Here is a 26682-nt window from a genome sequence, read left to right on the forward strand (position 1 = left end):
GCAAAACCTAGCAACAGTCACATATAAATTCACCAAATGCCTTCTCAAATAACCACCAACAATCTGTAGCCATGAAGCATAAGCTAGCTCTGACACGGAGTGCTAGCCAGGACCCACATTATATAGGAGATGAGAGTGGCTAACAGTGCACAGCTGAGAGCCTTAATGCAGGAAAGCTTCCAGGAGCTCTCAACTGAGCAGATTAACCCCTGGACTGCTAAAAGAAATCTGCACCATTTAATATGAAGGTATAGTGTTTCTAATCAGTGCAGGAGTATAAGAAATCAGACGCTGCGGTCTTCTGGCTCCTCTGTCACGGCATCCTTGTGGGTTTATCAGGGTGTGCCATGTGAAAATACTGGAAATACTACATAAATCTAGCCACATAGACGTCAGATGCTGGTATCCACATGCTCTCTTCAGTACTGTATCCCTTACAGTGACCGAAGAACTAAGTGACAATGAGCTATATGAAATTCCAAATTTATCAATGACCCTTTGCTGCACAGATGTAATAGATGATGAAAACAGTTCTTCTTTGGGTATTCCAGAAGAACGATTCCTATTAAATGAGCTGACCTGAGGATGCAACTCGTATGCCCCAAAAAACGGGGACATACAAGTAGACTAATGACTACCAGTATTTACCGCGAACTCAGCTAGAGGTAAGTAGGTAACCCAGTCCTCCTGATTCTCAGACACAAAACACCTAAGATAAGTCTGCAGTTAACCCGTTCAGTTTGCCCATTAGACTGGGTGAAACTCGCTCCCCAAGCGAATGCCAAATGCACTCCAAAATTTGGAAATAAACTCCACCACCCAGTCAGAAACAATATCGGTAGGGATACCATGTCATTTTACAATCTCACTGATGAAAATTTGCGCCAAGGTCTTGGCGTTAAGTAAAGCGGGCAGCACAATAAAATGTACATTTCAAAAGACTGACCGTCACATCCAAACATAGACTATGTGTGAACAGGTGCTGAACCTAGACTTGCCAACTCGTATATAGTCAAGTAAACAAGGCAGCACACTGCAGCGCTAAAACATGCAAACATGAAACACGAAAATTGAACTGCATTACTGCACTAGAAATATGAAAAATGAGAGCGTTTAGCGCATAAAAATGGCCAATTTTATGTGTACCTGATAGCCACTTTACGACATCTCTCTTATACCAGGTACTAGACTTGCCTTACCTCGCTGAGAATAAACGTCTCCATCTGAATGGGTACATGTGAAACCTCTTCCTAGACTAAAATTCTCTCTCTCTATGGAGGGGTATTGGACCTGCTGTAATTAAAACACCTGTGAATAGGAGGCGGGAGTACCCATTCAGATGGAGACGTTTATTCTCAGCGAGGAAAGGCAAGTTTAGGACCTGGTATAAGAGATGCCGTAAAGTGGCTACCAGGTACACATAAAATTGGCCATTTTTATGCACTAAACGCTCTCATTTTTCATATATTTAGTGCAGTAATGCAGTTCAATTTTCGTGTTTCATGTTTACATGTTTTAGCGCTGCAGTGTGCTGCCTTATTTACTTGAGCACAATAAAATGTGACATTTTTACTGAATCTATCCACAACCACCAAAGTTACCGTATTCCCCACAGACACGGGTAGATCAGTGATAAAATCTATCAATAAATTAATCCAAAGTCAACTGGGAACCACCAATGGTTGGAGGGACCCCGACAGATGAGTATGAGTGGTTTTAGAACGTGCACAGATAATGCAGGCGGCTACATACTCCCGGACATCCTGGTGTACCCCGACCACCAAAAACACAGAGTAAGAAGATCTGTGGTGGCTTTATTACCAGGACGTCCATCTAAGATCGAATCGTGATGTTCATTAATAACTCTCAGATGGAGATTCACAGGAACAGTTTACCTAACAGACAGGCAGCGGGGCATCCCCCTGAGCGTCAACAATCTCTTTTTCAAGATCGGAGCATAGACGCTATAACCACCATTTTTTGTAGTATCAAAACCAGTTCACAATTATCTCCACCCCCAGGAAAAAAATGAGATAAGGCATCTGCATTAATGTTCTTGTTCCCCAGCCTATATCTGACAAAAAAAAGAAACCTGATGAAGAAGAATGCCCATCTTGCCTGTTGAGGCGTTAGACGTTTTGCAGACTCTAGATATAAGAGATTCTTATGATCAATGATTACCATAACTGGAGGAACTGCTCCCTCCATACAATGACGCTACTCTTCAAAGTCCCACTTGATAGCCAAGAGTTCCCTGTTACCAATGTCATAATTTCTTTCCCCATGACAATTTTTTACAAAAGTATGTACATGGATGTAATTTACCAGGAGACGCACACTGCGACAATACAGCCCCCACCGATATTTGAGACGCATCAACTTCTACAACAAACGGCTGAGTGACGTCAGGCTGTATGAGAATTGGTGCAGATGCAAATCATTAATTCAAGGTACTGAATGCCTGACTGGCACAAATGGACAACTTGGAAAAGTTTGCCCCATTCCAGGTCATATCTGTCAGAGGTTAGGCCACTATCATAAAGTTTTTGATTAACTTATGGTTGCAGTAGTTGGCGAAACCCAAAAACTTTTGCAACGCCTTCAAATCCTCGGGATGATCCTAATCCACTATCGCCCGTACTTTTGCTGGATCCATGCTTGTGATAAAAACACAAGAGGATACACATGTCCCCCCGCCGCCCGAGCTCACACAGTCGCAGCTCTCTGGCACCCCCCTTACCCTCAGGTTCAGTTAGGGAACTGCATCTAGGATAAGTAATCGCCGGAGAGGCTGACCTGTCGCGTACTAGTTATCGGAATATATATATTCCTCCGGTCCATCACTGCCAGGATCCCCCAATAACAACAGAACGGTATGCTGCCACCAGTTCCTCGTTAAATATAAGCCCGGTCCGTTAACAAGCTTATATTGGGTCAGAAGCCAACCCCTGGTAGCGTTTAAGTACTAGCCGCGTTCACTGATGTGGGAAATCGGGTTTCGAGATAAAAGAGCCGCCCAAAATTAATTGATATCTTAATTGCCGAAAGGCGCACAAGATAATACAAATATATACAGAGTAATATACAGATTTTACAGCCAGCAGTACAGAAAAAGGGAGGGAACAGGTTGGGATTACAGTTAGCTGTATGTATCACATTAATATTACTTATAACTCGTGAATGAAATGAAGCTCACGTATCCACAGGCACCTTCTTAGTTTCTGGTCCGTCTCCACGCGTGACGTGGCTTCCGTGGCAGAACAATGACAAAGGATAAAGGAGTTGTGATGAGGGAACAGCCGCCATCTTGGAACAGGCATACTAACAGATTGGCGTGACTCCATTTTGTCTCCTGGTCACAGGTCTGCAGAGAGGAGTGCTCCTGGCCCCCACCTTTTCTAATGAATAAAGTTCCTATTAGTATGCCAACGGGCTGAGCTCAGTGTAAACTGTAGAAGGTACTTCAAAGCTCAATGAGGAAATCACGCCAGCAAGGGGCTTGGAAATGCTTGGGGGCTTAATTAAAACACGCATGCCAAGTGGCCACTGGATACACATCTACTATGGCAGCCCAGTCGAACCGTCTCCAACATGGAATTGTGAATTATGGACGCATCGTCCGAGGTACCGGCTCATAAAAAAATATTCCCCTCGCCCTAAAGAAATTGTGCATCTAACAGTGCGACTCCCGTGTCCGTGGGAGGCCTGAAACCCGAGATATAGAGATCAGCCTCCCACAGGGACCAAATGGGTCCAGGTTTGATCCCAATACGACCGGCAGAACAAACCACAGGAGCTGGTCCTGCCCGGGTGCTGATCCGATCATCCTGGGAGAATTTATTCCATTTACTAGATATTGGAATAAATCTTGCAGGGAGGCAGAGGGGGTGGAGATTGCTAAGCACACCCAGCTGCACGTGGGGGACACAGCCAGGTTTAAGAAGAGCTGAAGGTCACTGGGAGACCCTCACTCCACAGAAGATGATGATGATATCTTAAGGAACAGGGTATGCCAGCCAGAGGGGAGCAAGCACACGCTTTCTGGGGGCTGCCCGGCAACTAAGTTTTGGACCTGCGGAAGGCTGCGCCCCCCCAGCTTCCACAAGCGACCTTCAACCTGGTAAATTGAAGTCCAGCGTTATACCTTTAAGCCTTGTATTATTATTCTTATATTGTACTCTGACTGTAATTCTTGATATATTGTGATTGTATATTTCTTGTAATTATCTAGTGCGCCCTTAAGGCAATTAAATCATAAATTAATTTTGGGCTGATCCTTTTACTCTGATTGCGAATCTTAGAATACCCAGTGTGGGTAACAGGGCAGTCTCCCCGGCGGCCATTTGCTCTAGGTGCAGTTCCTTTACTGACCTGAGACACAAAGGGGGCGCCGGAGGGCTGGGCCTGTGTAGTGACGTCACGGATTGGTGACGTGGGAGGAAGGGGTAATCCTTCACAGTGGTGGCAGCGGTGGGATCAGAGTAATAGTGTGCGTGGGACCCCTACTCCCAGACACTAAAGACTACCAGTGGTACTTTCACTGCTGGGGTCTTAAGGTGAGCCCATCACTAGACGGTCAGAGTGTAGATATAATAAGTTGTGTGCAAGGTCAGGGGTACAGCTGTGTCAGTAACCAGAGGTTACAAAGATGGCGGAGGGCACCAGGAGTGCAGTGAGGGCGCAGGCCAGTGCTATGGTCTATGAGGAGGTGGCGGTGGACGGTACCATTCAAGGCGAGGGGGAGCTCAGCCCAGACTCCCCAAGGAGCCAGCCACCCATGCTTAGTCCGGCAAGGGACTACCCACCACCTACCCGCCCCAGCCTGTCCACATCGGAGGCCCTTGTTGCAGCGGCAGTGGCACGTCTCGAGGTGGGTAATGAAGACACCTATATGAGACTCATGGCAGCTGCAGAGAAAGCAGCAGAGGCCGAGCGTGCAGAACGTCGATGGGCAGCGGAGCAAGCAGCGGCAGAGAGAGCAGTGGAGCGCCGGTACCGACTGGAGATGGCTCAACACGGGCTCCCGCTGGACACCCCAGCACCACCAGAGTCCAGGGCTTCCAAAGTCCGGGCCGAGGACTTCCCTCTGCTTGAGAAGGATGGAGACCTGGATTCCTTCTTGCTGGCCTTTGAAAGGACCTGCCTTCAACACCATCTGGTCCCGGATCAGTGGGCAAGATACCTGACCCCCCGTTTGAGGGGTAAGTCCCTGGAAGTTTTGGGGGACTTACCTGCCGGGGCGGAACAGGACTACAGCAGCATCAAGCGGGCGCTGATCCAGCACTACAACCTCACCCCAGAGTCCTACCGCAAGAAGTTCCGGAGCCTGCAGCGGGGCCCAAAGGACACCTGGACCGACCACATGCGGGTGTTGCTGAGAGCTGCAGAGCACTGGACCTCGGGTCTAGCGCTCACCACCCGCCAGGAGGTCCAGGAACTGTTCGTCACGGAGCAGTTCTTGTGGAACTGCCCAGAGGACCTCCAGCAGTTCCTCCGTGACCGGAAACTGAAGGGGGCTTCTGCTACAGCCGCCCTGGCAGACAAGTATGCCAATAACAGGGCGCCTGAGCCAAAGAAGCCTGCCAGCAGCACCTGGAGAGGGGGTAAGCCCAATCCTGCCCCTGTTTCCCCAGCCCCCAGAGTGCAAGGGGTGTACCCCCCTGCTGCCCTCTCCAGGCCAGGCGCAGAACCCAGACGTTGTCATCACTGCAACCAGCTGGGACACTTCAAGACAGTATGTCCCCAGTGTCTTAAGGCCCCATCCCTGTCCCCGGAACCGTCCACTGTTTTATGTGTGGGAGGGGGTGGTGGGAGTTCCCTGGACAATTACCAACCCGTCACTATCGGCCGCTCAGCGGTCATGGGACTGTGGGACACAGGCGCTGAACGAACCCTGGTACGTCCTGAGGTGGTGTCCCCTCAATACTTGGTGCCAGGGAGAACCCTGTCCGTCTCCGGAATTGGAGGCGTGGAACCGGCGCTGCCTGTCGCAAAGGTGTTTTTGGACTGGGGTGCCGGGAGGGGAGTACAGGAGGTGGGAGTAACGTCAAATATTCCTGCTAATGTATTACTTGGGACCGACTTGGGGCGGCTAGTGTCCCAGTATGTGGCCACTGAACCCCCAAGTTCGGCTCCCCAAGAATGTCCTGACTCTACTGTGAATGTTGATGTGTTGAATGTGCCTCCAACAGTGGAGGAGGGAGTGAAACCTGAGGGTACTCCATACACTGACACCACACACACATGGCTCACAGTGAGGACAGGTGAGGAGACTGTAGGGGAGAGCTCAGAGGTGGAGGGACGGGCTGCTACGGGCAGTGGAGGGCCCCTAAGTGAATCCAGCCTGCTGAGTCTAGGGCCCCTGCAGGAAGAGGAACAGGCCATGGGGGGAGGAGGCGTCCTGGGAGAGGAGCCACCAGGTAAGACCCCAGGGCAGGAGTTCCCCACACCCGGGATGTCAGGAGGGCAGGGAAGTCTGCCTGACCCGGCGACGTGGTCAGGGGCCGGGGGAAAGCAGGTGCTACCCATGGGCACAGCGGTTGTGGCCGCTGTCACCCGGAGTGGGAGCGCCGGAGCCTTGCAGAGGTCCGACGGCTTCCCCCTCTCTGACCAAGTGGCTGCAGAGTCAGACAGCGGCCAGGAAACAAATCCCGGGGAGCTGACAGCGGATGTGGCGGTGTCGTCCATTCTCGCCACATCGAGTCAGGGATTTCAGGCAGCGTTGGAAGCTGATGCTAGCCTGAAAGCTCTTAAGGAGCGGGCGGCACAGCCTCCCGGGGAGTCAGACCGCGAGCGGGTGGTCTGGGACCAGGGACGGCTGTACCGGGTACCGGTCCAGCAGAGCTCACCGGAGGCGTGGCCCAGGGACCGACAGTTAGAGGCAGCCTCAGAGAGAGAAGGAGGAGGGGGCAGAGACAGCCTCAGAGAGAGAGAGGAGGGGGCAGAGACAGCCTTAGAGAGAGACAGAGGAGGAGGCGGAGACCGCCTCAGGAAGAGAGGGGAGGAGGCAGAGACAGCCTCAGAGAGAGAAGGAGGAGGGGGCGGAGACAGCCTCAGAGAGAGAGAGAGAAGGAGGAGGGGGCAGAGACAGCCTCAGAGAGAGAGAGAGAGAGAGAGAGAAGGAGGAGGGGGCAGAGACAGCCTCAGAGAGAGAGGGGAGGGGGCAGAGAGCCTCAGAGAGAGAAGGAGGAGGGGGCAGAGACAGCCTCAGAGAGAGAGAGAGAGAGAGAAGGAGGAGGGGCAGAGACAGCCTCAGAGAGAGAGGGGAGGGGGCAGAGACAGCCTCAGAGAGAGAAGGAGGAGGGGGCAGAGACAGCCTCAGAGAGAGAGAGGAGGGGGCAGAGACAGCCTCAGAAAGAGAGGGGAGGAGGCAGAGACAGCCTCAGAGAGAGAAGGAGGAGGGGGCAGGGACAGCCTCAGAGAGAGAGAGGAGGGGGCAGAGACAGCCTCCAAGAGACACAGGGGAGGAGGCAGAAACAGCCTCAGAAAGAGAGAGGAGGGGGCAGAGACAGCCTCAGAGAGAGACGGAGGGGGAGGCGGAGACCGCCTCAGAAAGAGAGGGGAGGAGGCAGAGACAGCCTCAGAAAGAGAAGGAGGAGGGGGCAGAGACAGCCTCAGAGAGAGAGAGAGGAGGGGGCAGAGACAGCCTCAGAGAGAGAGAGAGAGGAGGGGGCAGAGACAGCCTCAGAGAGAGAGAGGATGGGGCGGAGACAGCCTCAGAGAGAGACAGAGGAGGAGGCAGAGACAGCCTCAGAGAGAGACAGGGGAGGAGGCAGAGACAGCCTCGGAAAGAGGGGAGAGGCAGAGACAGCCTCAGAGAGGAGGAGGCAGAGACAGGCTCAGGGAGAGAGAGGCAGAGACCATAGTAATGCGATGGGTTGTCCCGGCAAGGAGAAGGTGTGGAAGGGCGCATGGGGGAACACAGGAATGTGATGCCCCCTAGCGCCCTCTAAAGCAGGGAGGTGTGATGAGGGAACAGCCGCCATCTTGGAACAGTAATAAACAGGAAAACACACGAAACTATGGGGCCACATATTAATATGATGTCTCTCAAATATATGGAAAGTATCCCATAGTGTAGTATTGGACATATACGGACACACTGAAGTCCATAGAACAAACACCACAAGAAAAAAATCAGTGTACAGACGTCCACAAGCTAATATTGAGGTCACAATACAAAAAGTTTATTAAATATACATAACAGACCTACAGACAGGACAGATAATAAAAGGGTAGCAGATCTTCCCACATAAACAATAGGCGGAAGGGCCGTATGTGAAACCACCTAGGAGACAGCATATAGTCATAAATGTACATACAAGCAGGGCATCCTGCACCATGAGCATGTCTCACATCACATACCTGTAAATACAGCAGGGTCACACACAGGCACTCCCGCCCTCCCCGACGCGCGTCCCCAAGGAAGGACATCACCTGGTTCTTGGTCCTGGGGGTAGGCCAGGATGCAATGGTATCCACTTTCCCAGGCTCTGGCTTCAGAACACACTCACCCCTGCCTACCCGGTGACCCAGATAGAGGACCTCGCTCATACCCAGCTGGCATTTTTTCCGGCTTGATGGTCAAACCAGACCGTTGGATAAGCCCAAGCACCTGAGCCAGATGCTCTAGGTGATCCTCCCAGGTGGGACTGAAGTTGGTAATATCATCCAGGTACGCGGCTGCATACCCTTCAAGTCCCTTGAGCAGTGTGTTGACCATCCGCAGAAAAGTGGTAGGGGCAATCTTCACGCCGAACAGCATCACTGTGGACTCGTACAGTCCAAAAGGCGTAATAAAGGCAGGGTTCCCGTGCCTCATGGGTCAGGGGAATCTGACAGTGTCCTCAGCTCAGATCCATGATGGTCAGGTACTTAGCCCAGGCCAACTGGTCGAGCAGGTCATTGATGCGTGGTATGGGGAATGCATCGGTGACCGTCACAGCATTGAGCCTACTGTAGTCCACGCAAAACTGGGTTGTTCAATCTTTTTTGGGGACGAGGACTACGGGCGAAGCCCACATGCTGCTGGATGCTTGAATCACCCCCAGCTTCAGCATTTCGTCAATTTCTTGGCACATGTGCTACTGCACCTCGAAGAAAGACCCGTTATGCTGAACCCCGGATTGGGGGTTGATTCCCGGTGATCACGTCATGGACGGCTGTCTCAGTCCTTCCAGGCAGCCTGCTGAACAGCCCCTGGAAGGGGTGTAGGGTGACCCCCAGCTGGGACCGTTGGTCCTCAGAGATGGTTGCCGACCTTCAGATCCTCAATGGATCCACCCACCTTGGCGAACAGACCCAGGAGGGTTTCTGCCTCTCCTTCCTCGGGAGAAATACCAGGGCTTCAAAGGAGAAGTGGAGAAGATGTGGAAGGTGAAGGCAACAGTGATTCCAGGTAATAGGAGCACTTGGAGCAGTGACCCCTAAGTTGGAAAAATGGCTACAATGGATTCCAGGAGCAACATCTGAGCTCTCTGTCCAGAAAAGCGCAACTAAGATACTGCGCAGAACCCTCAAACTCTCAGTACTGGTAGAGGACCCGAGAATGAGAAAGGACAACAAAGACCACCTCCATTGGGGGGTGAGAAGGAAGTTTTTTTTATATAGTCTATTAACATTGTTCTTATTTGACACTATGCAAATCAAGCTACAGCCTCCTTGATACACCGGAAGTAGTGATGTATCCACCATACTTTTCTCAGTATAGCTGCGAGCTTGAGTAAATCCTTTTTGTTATTAACATGTGGGTTTCCTATCTGATATAGTTCACGTACCATATATCAAATATAGGATATTACTCATTATTATTATTATTTTATATAGCACCACTGGTTCCATGGTGCTGTACATGAGAAGGGGTTACATACAAATTACAGATATTGCTTACAGTAAACTAACAATGACAGACTGGTACAGAGGGGCGAGGACCCTGCCCCCACGGGCTTACATTCTACAGGATGATGGAGAAGGAGACAATAGGTTGAGGGCTGAAGGAGCTCTGGTGTTAGTGAGTCGGTAGCTTCGGTAGTGGTGAGGAGGCAGCGGGGTCAGTGCAGGCTGTAGGCTTTCCTGAAGAGATGGGTTTTCAGGTTCCGTCTGAAGGATCCGAATGTGGTTGATAGTCGGATGTGTTGGGGCAAAAAATTCCAGAGGATGGGGGATATTCGGGAGAAGTCTTGGAGGCGTTTGGGTGAGGAGCGAATTAGTGTGGAGGCGTGAAGGAGGTCTTGGGAGGACCGGAGATCACATGAGGGAAGATATCGGGAGATTAGTTCAGAGATATATGGAGGAGACAGGTTATGGATGGCTTTGTAGGTCAGTATTAGTAATGTGAACTGTATACGCTGAGGGAATGGGAGCCAGTGAAGAGATTTGCAGAGGGGGAAAGTGGAGGAGTAGCGAGGAGAGAGATGAATTAGTCGGGCAGCAGAGTTAAGGATGGACTGGAGAGGTGCAAGGGTGTTAGCAGGGAGGCCACAGAAAAGGATGTTGCAGTAGTCAAGGCGGGAGATGATGAGGGCGTGCACAAGAATTTTAGTAGATTGACGGGTTGAGGAAAGGACGGATTCTGGAAGTATTTTTGAGCTGGAGGCGACAGGAGGTGGAAAGAGCTTGGATGTGCGGTTTGAAGGACAGGGCAGAGATGAGGGTTACTCCGAGGCAGCGGACTTCCGGTATGGGGGAAAGCGTGATGTCCTTTAATGCGATAGATAGGTCAGGTAAGGAAGATCTATGAGATGGAGGAAAGATGAGGAGTTCATATTTGTCCACATTAAGTTTGAGGAAGCGAGAGGAGGAGGATATGGCTGATAGACACTCCGGGATTCTGGACAGCAGGGAGGTGATGTCTGGGCCAGAAAGGTAGATCTGAGTGTCATCAGCATAAAAGGTGCTACTGGAATCCATAAGACTTTATGAGTTGTCCCAGGCTGAGTGTATAGATTGAGAAGAGTAGGGGTCCTAGAACAGAGTCTTGGGGGACTCCAACAGAGAGAGGGTGGGATGAGGAGGTAGTGTGGGAGTCAGAGAAGCTGAATGTGCAGTTGGAAAGGTATGAGGAGATCCAGGATAGGGTGAGGTCTTTGATGCCAAAGGAGGAGAGGATCTGTAGTAGGAGGCAGTGGTCAACTGTGTCGAAAGCAGAGGACAGGTCTAGAAGGAGGAGTACAGAGTATTGTCAATTAGCTTTCGCGGTAAGTAGGTCATTGGTGATTTTGGGCAGGGCTGCCTCAGTTGAGTGATGGGGGCGGAAACCAGAGTGTAGATTGTCAAAGAGCAAGTTAGATGAGAGGTGGGAGGAGAGTTCAGCATGGACGTGCTGCTCCAGGAGTTTGGAAGCGAATGAGAGCAGTGATATTGGGCGATAGCTGGACATAGCTGTTGGATCGAGGGTTGGCTTTTTAAGGATAGGCGTGATTGTGGCATGTTTGAAAGCAGAAGGGAAGGTGCCAGAAGTTAGTGATAGGTTGAAGAGGTGGGTTAGGGATGGGATAAGTGTGGTGGTGAGGTTGGGCAGGAGGTGGGATGGGATGGGGTCGAGTGCACAGGTGGTGAGGTGCGATTTGGAGAGACAATTAAGCCTCCCTTCAGTGATGTTGGATAGGGAAGTTATGGGGTTTGGGTATTGATCTGGTATACAAAGGGGTTGTGGTGGTTGAACAATGAAGACTTGCCTTGTTTGGTCGATCTTATTTTTAAAGTGTGTGGCAAAGGTTGGAGGGGGGCGGTGGGGGCGGAGGAGGGAGTTAAAGGTTTTGAATAACTGTTTGGGGTTGCAGGATAGGGAAGATGCGAGGGTTGTGAAGTAAGCCTGTTTAGCAGAGGTGAGAGCAGATTTTAAAGCGAGTGTTGCCTGTTTGAATGCAGTGAAGTCATCTTGCGAATGTGTTTCCTTCCAACGCTGCTCTGCAACCCTGGACACTTGCCAGAGATTTTTAGTTGTGTTATTGTGCCAGGGTTGTGTATTGATACGTCACACTCTGCCAGGAACGAGAGGGGCAACCGTGTCAATAGCATCCCTTATAGACCATGTGATGCCGAACTATTTAACCTTCCTACACCCCCTATCCTATTTATAGAGCCATTCAGGGTGAGGGAGGGATAGCCGACTGAGCAAGGGCCACTGCGCAGGTTAAGGGTGCCAAGCTCCGTACATTGGTAGGGAGACACTAGTAACCTATTGAGTGAGGGAGGGATAGCCGACAGTGAACGAGGGCACCACTGCACAATTTAAGGGTACCAACCTCCGCAAATAGGTAGGGAGGGATAGTCGACGGTGAGCGGGGGGCCACTGTGCAAGTTAAGGGTACCAACCTCCGCAGATAGGTATGGAGACACTAGTTACCTATTAGGGTGAGGGAGGGATAGTCGACGGTGAGAGGGGGAACCAATACACAGGTTAAGGTTGTCAACCTCCGCAGATAGATAGGGAGAAACTAGTAACCTATTAGGGTGAAACCTTTCCCTCTTTCAAAATACAGAGAAAACTAAGACTGGAGTCAAAGTGAAATCAGTAGAAGCAGATCAATGTCCACACAACATCTTCTCAGGACTCAACCTCTCAGACAGGTGTGGTGCAGAATGTCAGCATTTTGTTATCTTCATTGGATATTAATATACTTAACAGTCCCAGCCTTTGGAGATATGCGAAACCAAGCCCTATTCTCGTCGAGTCTATCGATCAATCCTAGTGCACTGGCGCTTGTTTCACTGAGATTACCCATCCCTAGTGGATGAGCTCACTTCTAACAGACTTGTGCAGAAGGAAGTCAGATCCTACTCTGCCCCCCATTGGCATGTTCTGAGTAGGCATATTCCTCAGTAAGGGAGAGTGGATATGGCAGCTTCTTCAGGCGCTTCCTCACGGGCTCTTAGTAGGCTTCATCATTCGGATCCCTGAAATCTGCATGCATGGCCATCACCGTGTTTTCCATAGTTTGTCTCATCATTTTCTTAACACATGGAGCTACACAGCACAGAATTAAGGCAAATATGAGCAAAACACATAGGACAGCTACCCCTAGTTTGGTAAGGGCCCTTTGCCATCCATCCCACCACCCAAACCAGGTATCTCATTGATCCTTTACCCCTGAGTTCTGGACTAGGTCTTCTGATAGGTCAGTGTTTGCCCTAGTTACGTTCCCATCCGGGGCTGTGTTATTGGCTATGTAAGTGCAGCAGTTATTCCCTATCATTTTGCAGTCCTCCCTTTTTCTCCCAGGATCACGTCTAGTGCCGTCCCGTTTTCGAAGGCCATGATGGATGTGGGACCTAGCGGCTCAATAAATCCTTTTAGAGCGTCAGTAGGCTATTGGCCATAGACACCTTAGGGAGGTGCACACAGTCCCAATAAGAATCCGGATTTGCCAGCGCCGCCCCCCTATGCACACAGCCAGGAAGTGTACACAGAGTAAGCGGCCATGGAGAACATGGCATGGAGCCGGCAGCAGACAGATCTCACTGCATGGCACAGGGTGAGTGAGTAGATGTAATAGGCAGGTGGGGAATGGAAGGCCATGCAGTGATGCCGGCAGGGTTGTTACATAAAATCCATCAATGGCTTCCTTGGTTAGACATAAAGGAATGTCCTTGAGGCAGTCATACAGGGGCTTCATGTGTGCAGAGGATCCAAGGACGGCAGTAAGATATAAGTCCAAGGAAAGACTGAAGCGGTGTTGTTTTTTTTGGCAAAGGCATATTTTTCACTGCCGTCTTTGAATCGTCAGTAAGATGTTTTGTCTGACGAGAGATACAGTGTCCTACGAGCACAACCTTGTCCTGGCCCAATTAGTTATCTCTGAATGCCAGGAACTCCAGCAATGAGATTGGCTCTTCCTTTGCTTTTTCATTGGCATCTGAACACAGGAGGAGGTCATCAACATGTTGGAGGAGCGTCAATTTCCAAGATTCTAGGACAGTTGTCATGGCTTGGCTGAACATGGAGGGGCTGTCCTGAGCTCATCGAGGCATCACTGTCCAAGTGTATTGATGGCTCATGTGTGAAGACAAACAAGTATTGGATGTTAGGGTGCATGGGAACGCTGAAGAAGGCATTGGCCAAATCAATCACCATGAACCATGGGGAGGTAGACAGAATAGATGACAGCAGAGTGTGTGGGTTTGGCACAATGGGGGTGTCCAGTACCATGGCTTCATTGACTGCACACAAGTCCTGTATCATGCGAAACTTGGTAGATTTACCCTTTGGTGTTTTTCTTCTTCACCAGAAACAATGGGGTATTGCACGGTGATTTGGTGGGGATGACTGAGATAGATTTTAAGTCCTTCAGTTGAGTGTTCCGGTGATAGTGAAGTGGTCAGTAGTCAGATTTTTGCCATTAGATCTGATCCCAGTAGGTTAACTGGACAGGTTGCAGAAACAACTAATTAAGATAGCATTCTCTGTGTAGGTTGTAGGCCTGTATGTAAGGGTTTGGTCATTGGTGTGTACCGTGTGTTTCCATCCACCCCCACACAAGGCACCACTTCATCTGTGAGACAGTCCAGGTCTGGTAAGTCCATATTCCTTATTACACTTCTGGCAGCACCGGTTATCCACCAGAAAACTGAGGGGTTTGCCTTCAACCTCTCTCTGGATGGTGGGGGTTGGTCCACTCGGTTGTCTTGTAGAGTGTAAAAGTGGTTCTGGTGCTTGTGGTGGATCCGGCTTGCCAATGTCCTATTGTCGTTTGTGGTCCTGTGGCATTTGGGTTGGTATCTTTATCAGAGGAGGTGACCTGCAGTTCCTTTTCAGGTGCCCCGTTTTGCCGCAGTTATAGCAGATACTCCTGCGCATTTTTGTACGGTTGCTCAATGGAAGAGGTTGTGACAGTAGAAGGATGGTACGAGGAGGCTTGGCTTTTTGAGTAATTTCCACCCCTCTTGCCACTTGGAAGAGGACGTCAATGTCCAGTTCTTGGTATCCAGGTATTGCGGTCTGTAACCGATTCCGTACAGGTTCCTGGAGACCTTGAACAAACGCCTGTATCCAGATTTGCTTATGGGATTTCTCCCAGTCCTCAAATCCGAGATCTACGAACATCTGCTTCAATCGGTGAACGAACATCTCCACTGTCTCTCCTTCTTTTTGCACGACATCCTGCAGAGAAGTGGCCTTCTCCCAGTCCTTGAATCTGAGATCTATGAACATCTGCTTCAATCGGTGAAAGAAGTTCTCCACGGTCTCTCCTTCTTCTTGCACGACATCCTGCAGAGAAGTGGCCTGGTCCAGCAAGCGATCATCAGCCCAATCATAGAGATTACCGGGAAATTCTCTCCCGCTGCATGTGTGTTAAGTGACTCCTTTAGCTGATAGTCCGGATCCAGAGCCGATCGTATCACTGGTCAAAAATAATTTCCCGCTTTAATTTCATATATTGACATATCGTTATTACTAGTGATGAGCTAGTATACTTGTTGCTCGGGTTTTCCAGAGCACGCTCGGCTGGTCTCCGAGCATTTGTTAGTGCTCGGTGACTGCGTTTTTGTCACCGCAGCTGTATGATTTACAGCTGCTAGACAGGCTGAATACATGTGAGGATTGCCTGTTTGTTAGGGAATTCCCACATGTATTCAGGCTGTCCAGCAGCCATAAATCATGCAGCTGAAGCGAAGAAAGCTAGTTATTACATATCTGCTTTCCATATACTACATATCTGTCCACCATATACTGATATAACATTATTACATATCTGTTCTAAATATAAGGATATATCATTATTATATATCTGCTCTCTATATACTGATATATCATTATTACATATCTGCCCTCTATATACTGATATAGATTGTGAGCCCCATCGGGGACAGTGATGATAATGTGTACAAACTGTAAAGCGCTGCGGAATATATTAGCGCTATATAAAAATAAAGATTATTATTATTATATTATCATTATTATATATCTGTCCTTCATATACTGATATATCATTATTACATATCTGATCTCCATATACTGATTCATTATTACATATCTGCCCTCTATATACTGATATATCATCATTATTACATATCTGCCCGCCATATACTGATTCATTATTACATATCTGCTCTCTATATACTGATATATAAGTATATGGAGATCAGATATGTAATAATGATATATCAGTATATAGAGGGCAGATATGTAATAATGAATCAGTATATGGAGAGCAGATATCTAATAATGAGATATCCTTATATTTAGAACAGATATGTAATTATGATATATCATTATTACATATCTGATCTCCATATACTTATATATCAGTATATAGAGAGCAGATATGTAATAATGAATCAGTATATAGCGGGCAGATAAGTAATAATGATGATATATCAGTATATAGAGGACAGATATGTAATAATGAATCAGTATATGGAGATCAGATATGTAATAATGATATATCAGTATATGAAGGACAGATATATAATAATAATATATCAGTATATAGAGGGCAGATATGTAATATCATTATTATATATCTGTCCTTCATATACTGATATATCATTACATATCTGATCTCCATATACTGATTCATTATTACATATCTGCCCTCTATATACTGATTCATCATTATTACATATCTGCCCGCCATATACTGATTCATTATTACATATCTGCTCTCTATATACTGATATATAAGTATATGGAGATCAGATATGTAATAATGATATATCATAATTACATATCTGTTCTAAATATAAGGATATCTCATTATTAGATATCTGCTCTCCATATACTGATTCATTATTACATATCTGCCCTCTATATACTGATATATCATTATTACATATCTATTCTCCATATACTGATTCATTATTACATTTCTGCCCTCTATATACTGATATATCATAATTACACATCTGCCCTCCATATACTGATTCATTATTACATATCTGCCCTCTATATACTGATATATTATTATTACATATCTATTCTCCATATACTGATTCATTATTAGATATCTGCCCTCCATATACTGATATCATAATTACACATCTGCCCTCCATATACTGATTCATTATTACATATCTGCCCTCTATATACTGATATATCATCATTATTACATATCTGTCCTCCATATGCTGATATATCATTATTACATATCTGCCCTCCATATACTGATTCATTATTACATATCTGCCCTCCATATACTGATTCATTATTACATATCTGTCCTCCATATGCTGATATATCATTATTACATATCTGCTCTCCATATACTGATATCATTATTACATATCTGCCCTCTATATACTGACATCATTATTACATATCTGCCCTCCATATACGGATATATCATTATTACATATCTATTCTCCATATACTGATATATCATTATTAGATATCTGCCCTCCATATACTGATATATCATAATTACACATCTGCCCTCCATATACTGATTCATTATTACATATCTGCCCTCTATATACTGATATATCATCATTATTACATATCTGTCCTCCATATGCTGATATATCATTATTACATATCTGCCCTCCATATACGGATATATCATTATTACATATCTGCCCTCCATATACTGATTCATTATTACATATCTGCCCTCCATATACTGATATCATTACATATCTGCCCTCCATACACGGATATATAATTATTACATATCTGCCCTCCATATACTGATATATCATCATTATTACATATCTGCCCTCCATATACGGATATATAATTATTACATATCTGCCCTCCATATACTAATATATCATTATTACATATCTGCCCTCCGTACACCGTGTGAGGTAGTGACAGGTGTTATATGCCAGAGTTGCTATGTGTCCACCAGGGTACACAGAGAAGCGTAATAAGACGGCTGGAGTGCATTCCAGTGCAAAATAAAAGAAAGTTTGGTTTTGGGAAAGCCATTGGCCCAAGGCAAATTTAACCCCTTAATGACTTTGGGATTTTCCGTGCTCGTTTTTTGCTCCCCTCCTTCCCAGAGCCATAACTTTTATTTTTCCGTCAATTTGGCCATGTGAGGGCTTATTTTTTGCGGGACGAGTTGTACTTTTGAACGACATCATTGGTTTTACCATGTCTTGTACTAGAAAATTGGAATAACATTCCAAGTGCGGTGAAATTGCAAAAAAAGTGCAATCCCACACTTGTTTTTTGCTTGGCTGTTTGCTAGCTTCACTAAATACTAAAACTGAGCTGCCATTATGATTCTCCAGGTCGGTACGAGTTCATAGACACCTAACATGACTAGGTTATTTTTTATCTAAGTGGTGAAAAAAAATTCCAAACTTTGCTAAAAAAAAAATAAATTGTGCCATATTCCGATACCCGTAGCGTCTCCATTTTTCGTGATCTGGGGTCGGGTGAGGGCTTATTTTTTGCGTGCCGAGCTGATGTTTTTATTGATACCACTTTTGTGCAGATACATTCTTTTGATCACCTGTTATTGCATTTTAATGCAATGTCGTGGCGACCAAAAAAACATAATTTTGGCGTTTCTAATTTTTTTTTGCTATGCTGTTTAGTGATCAGGTTAATGCTTTTTTCTATTGATCGGGCGATTCTCAACGCGGCGATACTAAATATGTGTACATTTGTTTTTTTTTTTATTGTTTTATTTTGGATGGGGCGAAGGGGGGGGGGGGTGATTTAAACTTTTATATATATATTTTTTTTTCCTCACATTTTTTTAAACTTTTGCCATGCTTCAATAGCCTCCATAGGAAGCTAGAAGCTGCCACAACTCGATCGGCTCAGCTACATGGGAGCGATCATTAGATCGCTGCTATGTAGCTGAATTGCAGGCTATGAGCGCCGACCACAGGGTGGCCCTTACAGCAAGCCTGCATCAACAACCATAGAGGTCTCAAGGACATTATTACATATCTTATCAATATACTGATATATTATTAAATATCTGTCCTCTGTATACTGATATATCATTATTACATATCTGCTCTCCATATACCGAAATATCATTATTACATATGTCCTCCATATACTGATATATCATTATTACATATCTTCTCTCCATATACTGATATATCATTACATATCTGCCCTCCATATACTGTTATATCATTATTACATATGTCCTCCGTATACTGATATATCATTATTACATATCTGCTCTCCATATATGGGTATAGAATTATTACATATCTCTCCTTCATATACTGATATATCATTACATATCTACTCTCCATATATGGATATAGAATTATTACATATCTGCTCTCCATATACCGAAATATCATTGTTACATATCTGCTCTCCATATACGGATATATCATTATTACATATCTGCTCTCCATACATGGATATATTATTACTACATATCTGCTCTCCATATACTGAAATATCATTGTTACATATCTGCTCTCCATATACGGATATATCATTATTACATATGTCCTCCATATACTGATATATCATTATTACATATCTGCTCTCCAATTACTGATATATCATTATTACATATCTGCCCTCCATATACTGATATATCATTATTACATATGTCCTCCATATACTGATATATCATTATTACATATCTGTCCTCCGTATACTGATATATCATTATTACATATCTGCTCTCCATATATGGGTATAGAATTATTACATATCTCTCCTTCATATACTGATATATCATTACATATCTACTCTCCATATATGGATATAGAATTATTACATATCTGCTCTCCATATACCGAAATATCATTGTTACATATCTGCTCTCCATATACGGATATATCATTATTACATATCTGTCCTGCATATACTGATATATCATTATTACATATCTGCTCTCCATATATGGATGTAGAATTATTACATATCTGTCCTGCATATACTGATATATCATTATTACATATCTGCTCTCCATATACTGAAATATCATTGTTACATGTCTGCTCTCCATATACGGATATATCATTATTACATATGTCCTCCATATACTGATATATCATTATTACATATCTGTCCTGCATATACTGATATATCATTATAACATATCTGCTCTCCATATATGGATATATCGTTATTACATATCTGCTCTCCATATATGGATATAGAATTATTACGTGTCCTTTGTATACTGATAAATCATTATTACATATCTGTCCTGCATATACTGATATATCATTATTACATATCTGCTCTCCATATATGGATATAGAATTATTACATATCTGCTCTCCATATACCGAAATACCATTATTACATATCTGCTCTCCATATACGGATATATCATTATTACATATCTGTCCTGCATATACTGATATATCATTATTACATATCTGCTCTCCATACATGGATATATTACTACATATCTGTCCTCCATATACTGATATATCATTATTACATATCTTTCCTCCATATACAGATATATCATTATTACATATCTTTCCTCCATATACGGATATATCATTATTACATACACAGATCTATCGTTATTTATGCCCTTCTGCATTTGCCCCCTGTAATTTATAGTGGATCTCAGTTCTGGATCTGGAATCTGACTATTACATTATAGTTTTCTTACAATTTAGGAGCTGTTCCCTGGATTCTGGAATCGGGGCGGCTGGTTTAGGCCGGGGGGAAGCCTTATCTGTAAATTTAAACAAATTTGTAAAAATCGTTTCATATAAAAAAAAAAAATGTAGCTGCTACCTGCCCCCATATATATACCACCTACCACTGCTACCTGCCCCCATATATACACCACCTACCACTGCTACCTGCCCCTATATATACCACCTACCACTGCTACCTGCCCCTGTATATACCACCTACCACTGCTGCCTGCCCATACCAACTGTCACATACCAGCTTCTCAGCACGTGACTGGGGGTTGTGCCTGAAAGGGTTAATTTATCTCCTCTCAGTCCAGCATTCAACCTCTGTCCTATGCTGTCATGGGAGCATAAATCACACACCGACCCAGGCCACACACCCGCTCATACATGCTGCCACCAGTCACCGAACACGCGGGCGATGAGTCCCGGAAATATTACTACTACTGTCTGCCAATTATAAGGATCACACAGTTTAAGGCTATGGATTATTTAGAGCATACAAGGTTCAAACTTATTAAAGTTTTAAGCTTTAATAGAAAGGTACAGTGCTTACAATAAAAAGGGTATAAAATATGGAAATAAAAAGTGAAATACAAATATGCAAAAACAGTGATAAAATAAACGGATAAAACTTACAGAAATACCGAACTTTGCATTCTGGTTCTTTGTCCCTGAGGAAGGGAGAAATATGGAATGGCTCACATCAACTTTCCAGGCTGCCCCCACATGTGAACATCTTTCTTCGTGTGTAGGCCTAATTTACAGAGTCAACCTGGGGTCAAATTTCTAGATGAGCCTCTCAGGTTAATATTAGAATTGCTGGTTTGTGACTGGACCATGGCCACTCCACCAATGAATATATTACTTCCTCTGAAACACTTTGTGTAATGTTTCTCATAGATAGTGTGGTGAATTATGTGTATATATATATCTATATGTGTGTAGTGACATATGTCTAGGGTTATATGTGTGACTAGTGATAATGTAACATCTGTCCTAAAGGCAAGTCGCACCTAGGTGTTAATAGGTACTTCCTTGGGACTAGTAGAAATTGTGTCTCCATATCTAACCAGGAGGTCTGGCTATGGCCAAGAAGAAAGGAACACTTGACACCTCCTAGTGCTTGGAGGGGAGATGCTAATTGCGTCCTGAGGTTAGCTATTCCTGGGAACCATCTCACAAGTGTCTTCAGAGGAAAATAATATATATTCATTAGTAGCGCGGCCGTGGCAAATCAACAAGCCAGCAATTATGATATTAACCTGAGGGGCCAGTCTAGAAACCTGACTTCCAGACCACAGTTATAAATTTAGGCTGCAGACAGAGAATTGTGTTCACATGATGGGGGCAGCCTGAGAAGCTGGTGTGATCCAATCTACATCTTCCTACCCTCAGGGAGCAGAAAGCAACTACCAGTTAGATAATTTCTGTAAGTTCTCCTGTTTATTTTGATACTGTTTGCATAAGATGTAAGTCTTTATTATCATATTTTTATACCTTTTCCTTATTGTAAGCATTGAACCTTTTGTTATTAAAGTATAAAACTTCTTCTAAAAGAATCCATAGCCTAAGGTGTCTGAGCCTTATGAGTGATAGACATATTTTTATTAGCATTAGTATTTCCGGGACTCATCGCCCGTGTATTCGATGAGTGGTGGCAGTGTGTATGAGCGGGTGTGTGGCCTGGGTCAGTGTGTGTGATTTATGCTCCCATTACAGCATAGGACAGAGGTTGAATGCTGGACTGAGAGTGGGGAGATAGATTAACCCTTGCAGGCACAACCCCAAGTCACGTGTGAGAGCAGGCACGTGACAAATTAGTGGCACCACAGAGTAGGGATCCGTGACAATTGGTGGCGAGCGGTGGGATAGAATTATTTCTATTAGTGCATTAGTGCATGGTTTAAGCAATTATTCCCTGTACTAAAGAATTGGTATCCTTGCGAGGAGTGCACCAGTTCTTCAAGGTTCAACTCCGTGCTTACTTAGACATACTTGGAAACAGTTTCCCCTCCCCGTTTTTCTTTTCTATCTTTTATTTGGCAAAGGCTGTTCATCGATATGGCAGCCCAGAACAAGAAGCAGAGCAAAGAAGCTCTGACCGACCTCTGTGAGCATAGAGGAATAGAGACAGCCGACAGATCCAGGGAGCTGCTGATACGCGCCCTAGTCGAGCAGGACATAGAGCAAAGTGCTGGAACATCTGGGCAAGGAGAGAGCCCACCTCAGAGAGACCCAGCAATGCCAGCTCTTGCACCGGAGATACCTGATGGAAATGTCAGCAATGCCAGTGCTGAGGAGCCTATGGACTGTACTTTACAAATGGACTTACAACAGCTGGGAACAAGTGATCCTAATCTGCGCATGCAGCTGATTCTACAGTACCGACAGGCTGAGAGAGAGGCTGCAGAACGCCGAGACCGGAGCTGAGAGAGAGGCTGCAGAACGCCGGGAGGACGGAGCTTTCCAGCTTCAGATGGCTCAAATATAGCGGGGTATCAGTCCTCAGATAACCACCTCCCAGGACATAAATCCAAGGAGGCCACGTCTGGAAAACTTCCCTGTGATGGAGAAGGATACGGACTTAGATACTTTCCTGCGGGGGTTTGAAAAAACCTGCAGGCAGTACCATCTACCCCGTGAGCAGTGGGCGCAGTATCTAACCCCAGGGTTGAGAGGCAAAGCCCTGGAAGTTTCTGCTGGCCTCCCACCAGAGCTAGATGCAAACTATGAGACCATAAAAGAGGCCCTGATCAGGAAATACAACCTGACACCAGAAGTGTATCGTAGAAAGTTCCGGAACCTACAACGTGGATCCACTGACAGCTATGCAGATGTTGTGAGCACCTTGAGGACCATGTTCCACCAATGGATTAGGGGACTTTCTGTTAACAGTTTTGAAGACTTAATGGATCTTATGGTCAAGGATCAATTTCTTCACATGTGCCCCACGGATGTACGACAATTTGTGTGTGATCGGGAGCCACAAACTGCGGATCAGGCTGCAAGAATTGCAGACTGCTATGTGGCTAACAGGATGCCTGAGGTGCGGAAGCCATCGGGATTCAGCTGGAAGGAAGGTAAGCCAAAAGGGGACCCTTCTCCCTCTGCCGGCCGATCACCAGTGCTGTCCAAGCCCACCTTCTATGGGGCCCCGGGAAATAGACATTCTCTAGGCGATGCACGCCGGTGCTTCTCCTGCAACAAAGTGGGATATGTTAGCGCGTCTGCCCTGATAGGGAGAAACGCCCAACTACCACCACAACGCCGTCTGTGTCCACACCGTCTATCCTCTTTGTAGCCGGCTCTGATGCGAGGGCTAATGAGAACTGTCAATCTGTCACTGTTGGCAATGAAGTCACCATTGGTCTCAGAGACACTGGGGCAGAGGTAACCCTGGTGCGTCCAGCCATGATAACCCCTGACTGTGGGATAGCTCAGGGTTAAACTCTGCTGACTCCATGTACTGAGTCCCAGCCCCCACATCCAGTAACAGATCAGCCTCCCCCTCTTCAGGCAGGCTACAGACAGGTAAGACACAGGCCTCCCTGGCATGATGAGCCTTCAGCATATTTACATGAAATACTTTGTCGCTTTGCATGCTCATCTAGTGTCACCACATAATTAACATCATTCAGCCGCTTATGTACAGTATATGGTCCCTCCCATACGGCCTGCAATTTATTTTGTAACATAGGGACCAACACCCAAACCTTCTGCCCCTCCTCATAGGCCCTTAGTCTGGCATTACGGTCATACCAGACCTTCTGGTTGATTTGGGCCTGGGTCACGTTCTCATGGGCCAGGTTGCTCAGTTTCTTCATTCTCTCTCTGAGCCGCAGTACATATTCAACCACTGAGACTCCAGTAGTTCTGGGGTCATCCTCCCAACAGTCCTTAATCAAATCAAGTGGCCCCTGACCCTCCTCCCATAGACCAGTTCAAAGGGGGAGAATCCAGTAGACGCCTGGGGTAACTCTCTGTAGGCAAACAGCAGATGGGGGAGGTACCGCTCCCAGTCTCTCCCTTCAGTCTCCACCAACATTTTGAGAATTTGTTTTAATGTTCCATTAAGACGCTCGCAGAGTCTGTTGGTTTGGGGATGATAGGCGCGCTGGCCACAAAATGCTGCACTTGTATTTTCTCCACTTATTTCCAGTCTGACAACACTTTACTCACAGGACACAGAATATATAACACAGATACACAGGGCTGGCCAATAGAAAAGCGGCAGGCCAGACATACATTACAATAGCCGCAGGTGGCCGGAGCCTGCCGATATTTACTGTGGGAATTACAAAGGTGGGGGGCGGACAAAAGGGGAATACGTGTCCCCTCTGCCCAGGGGCGCAGCCTGTGGGCTGATGCATTAGGGACATGCATCTCACATGGAACCTATTATACATACATATAACTGCACAACATATTCTGGACCTTGGTGGGTCTGCCATGTGAGGAGGCTCCGGGACCACAGTATGGGCCTCCTGTTCTGTCAGTTCTGTCTGAGACTCATCCTCTAATCTCTGGGGTTGAGCCTGAGCTGCAGCCTGACTCCGGGTCACAGCTGCCACATATTTACAGTCCTGTGCATTGGGACATTTTCCCTCCTCGCGCGGGATCTCAGGTGGGTCACTTTCTTCCACCTTCTCTGTAGCATTTACTTGCAGGGGAGAAATATAGTGGGACACCATCCTCCCCAGGTCCGTACCTAGCAACACATTGGTGGGAATAGCCTCTGATACTCCCACTTCTCTCAATCCTTTCCCTGCTCCCCAGTCGAGGTACTCACAGGCCATGGGCACGGCAGGGCTGACCCCTCCAATCCCGGCTATAGACATATATGTCCTCAAAGCTGTTAACAGAAGTCCCCTGATCCATTGGTGGAACGTGGTCCTCAAGTTGCTCACAACATCCGCATAGCTGTCAGTGGATCCACGTTGTAGGTTCCAGAACCTCCGATACCACCTGACACCAGAAGTGTCCTGATCAGGGCCTCTTATGGCCTCATAGTTCGCATCTAGCTCTGGTGGGAGGTCAGCAAAAACTTCCAGGGCTTTGCCTCTCAACCCTGGGGTTAGATACTGTGCCGACTGCTCATGGGGTAGATGGTATTGCCTGCAGGTTTTTTCAAACCCCCGATGGAAAGTATCTAAGTCCGTATCCGTCTCCATCACAGGGAAGTTTTCCAGACGTGGCCTCCTTGGATTTATGTCCTGGGAGGGGGTTATCTGAGGACTGATACCCCTCTCTATTTGAGCCATCTGAAGCTTCAAAGTTCTGTCCTCCCGGCGCTTTGCATCCTCTCTCTCCTCCCTGTCCTGGCGTTCTGCAGCCTCTCTCTCGGCCCGGTTCTGGAGTTCTGCAGCCTCTCTCTCAGCCTGTCGGTCCCGGCGTTCTGCAGCCTCTCTCTCATCCTGTCGGTCCCGGCGTTCTGCAGTCTCTCTCTCAGCCTGTCGGTGCTGTAGAATAAGCTGCATGCGCAGATTGGGATCACTTGTTCCCAGCCGTTGTAAGTCCATTTATAAAGTACAGTCCATAGGCTCCTCAGCACTGGCATTGCTGACAATTCCATCAGGTATCTCCGGTGCAAGAGCTGGCATTGCTGGGTCTCTCTGAGGTGGGCTCTTTCCTTGCCCAGATGTTCCAGCACTTTGCTCTATGTCCTGCTCGACCAGGGCGCGTATCAGCAGCTCCTTGGATCTGTCGGCCGTCTCTATTCCTCTCTGCTCACAGAGGTCGGTCAGAGCTTCTTTGCTCTGCTTCTTGTACTGGGCTGCCATATCGATGAACAGCCTTTGCCAAATAAAAGATAGAAAAGAAAAACGGGGAGGGGAAACTGTTTGCAAGTATGTCTAAGCACTGAGTTGAACCTTGAAGAACTGGTGCACTTCTCGCAAGGATACCAATTCTTTAGTACAGGGAATAATTGCTTAAACCATGCACTAATGCTCTAATAGAAATAATTCTATCCCACCGCTCTGCCACCAGTCGTCACGGATCCCTTCTCCATGGTGTCACTTATTCATCACGTGCCTGCTCTCACACGTGACTTGGGTTGTGCCTGCAAGGGTTAATCTATCTCCCCACTCTCAGTCCAGCATTCAACCTCTGTCCTATGCAGTAATGGGAGCATAAATCACACAC

At 46.5% G+C, this 26682-nt stretch overlaps 1 protein-coding gene across 8 annotated transcripts in view; it reads right to left on the minus strand.

Annotated features, from left to right (window-relative positions):
• Positions 1-26682, minus strand: part of LOC138662778 (E3 ubiquitin/ISG15 ligase TRIM25-like) — a 60941-nt gene that overhangs the window by 15892 nt on the left and 18367 nt on the right. For all 8 annotated transcript variants that reach the window (XM_069748706.1, XM_069748708.1, XM_069748709.1 and 5 more), the window contains one exon: positions 20505-20570. In XM_069748706.1, coding sequence (XP_069604807.1) covers positions 20505-20570 — 66 coding nt within the window. The remainder of the gene's footprint in view (positions 1-20504; positions 20571-26682) is intronic.

This window comes from Ranitomeya imitator, chromosome 2 (genome assembly GCF_032444005.1).
Source record: "Ranitomeya imitator isolate aRanImi1 chromosome 2, aRanImi1.pri, whole genome shotgun sequence".
Taxonomy (NCBI): Eukaryota; Metazoa; Chordata; class Amphibia; order Anura; family Dendrobatidae; genus Ranitomeya; species Ranitomeya imitator.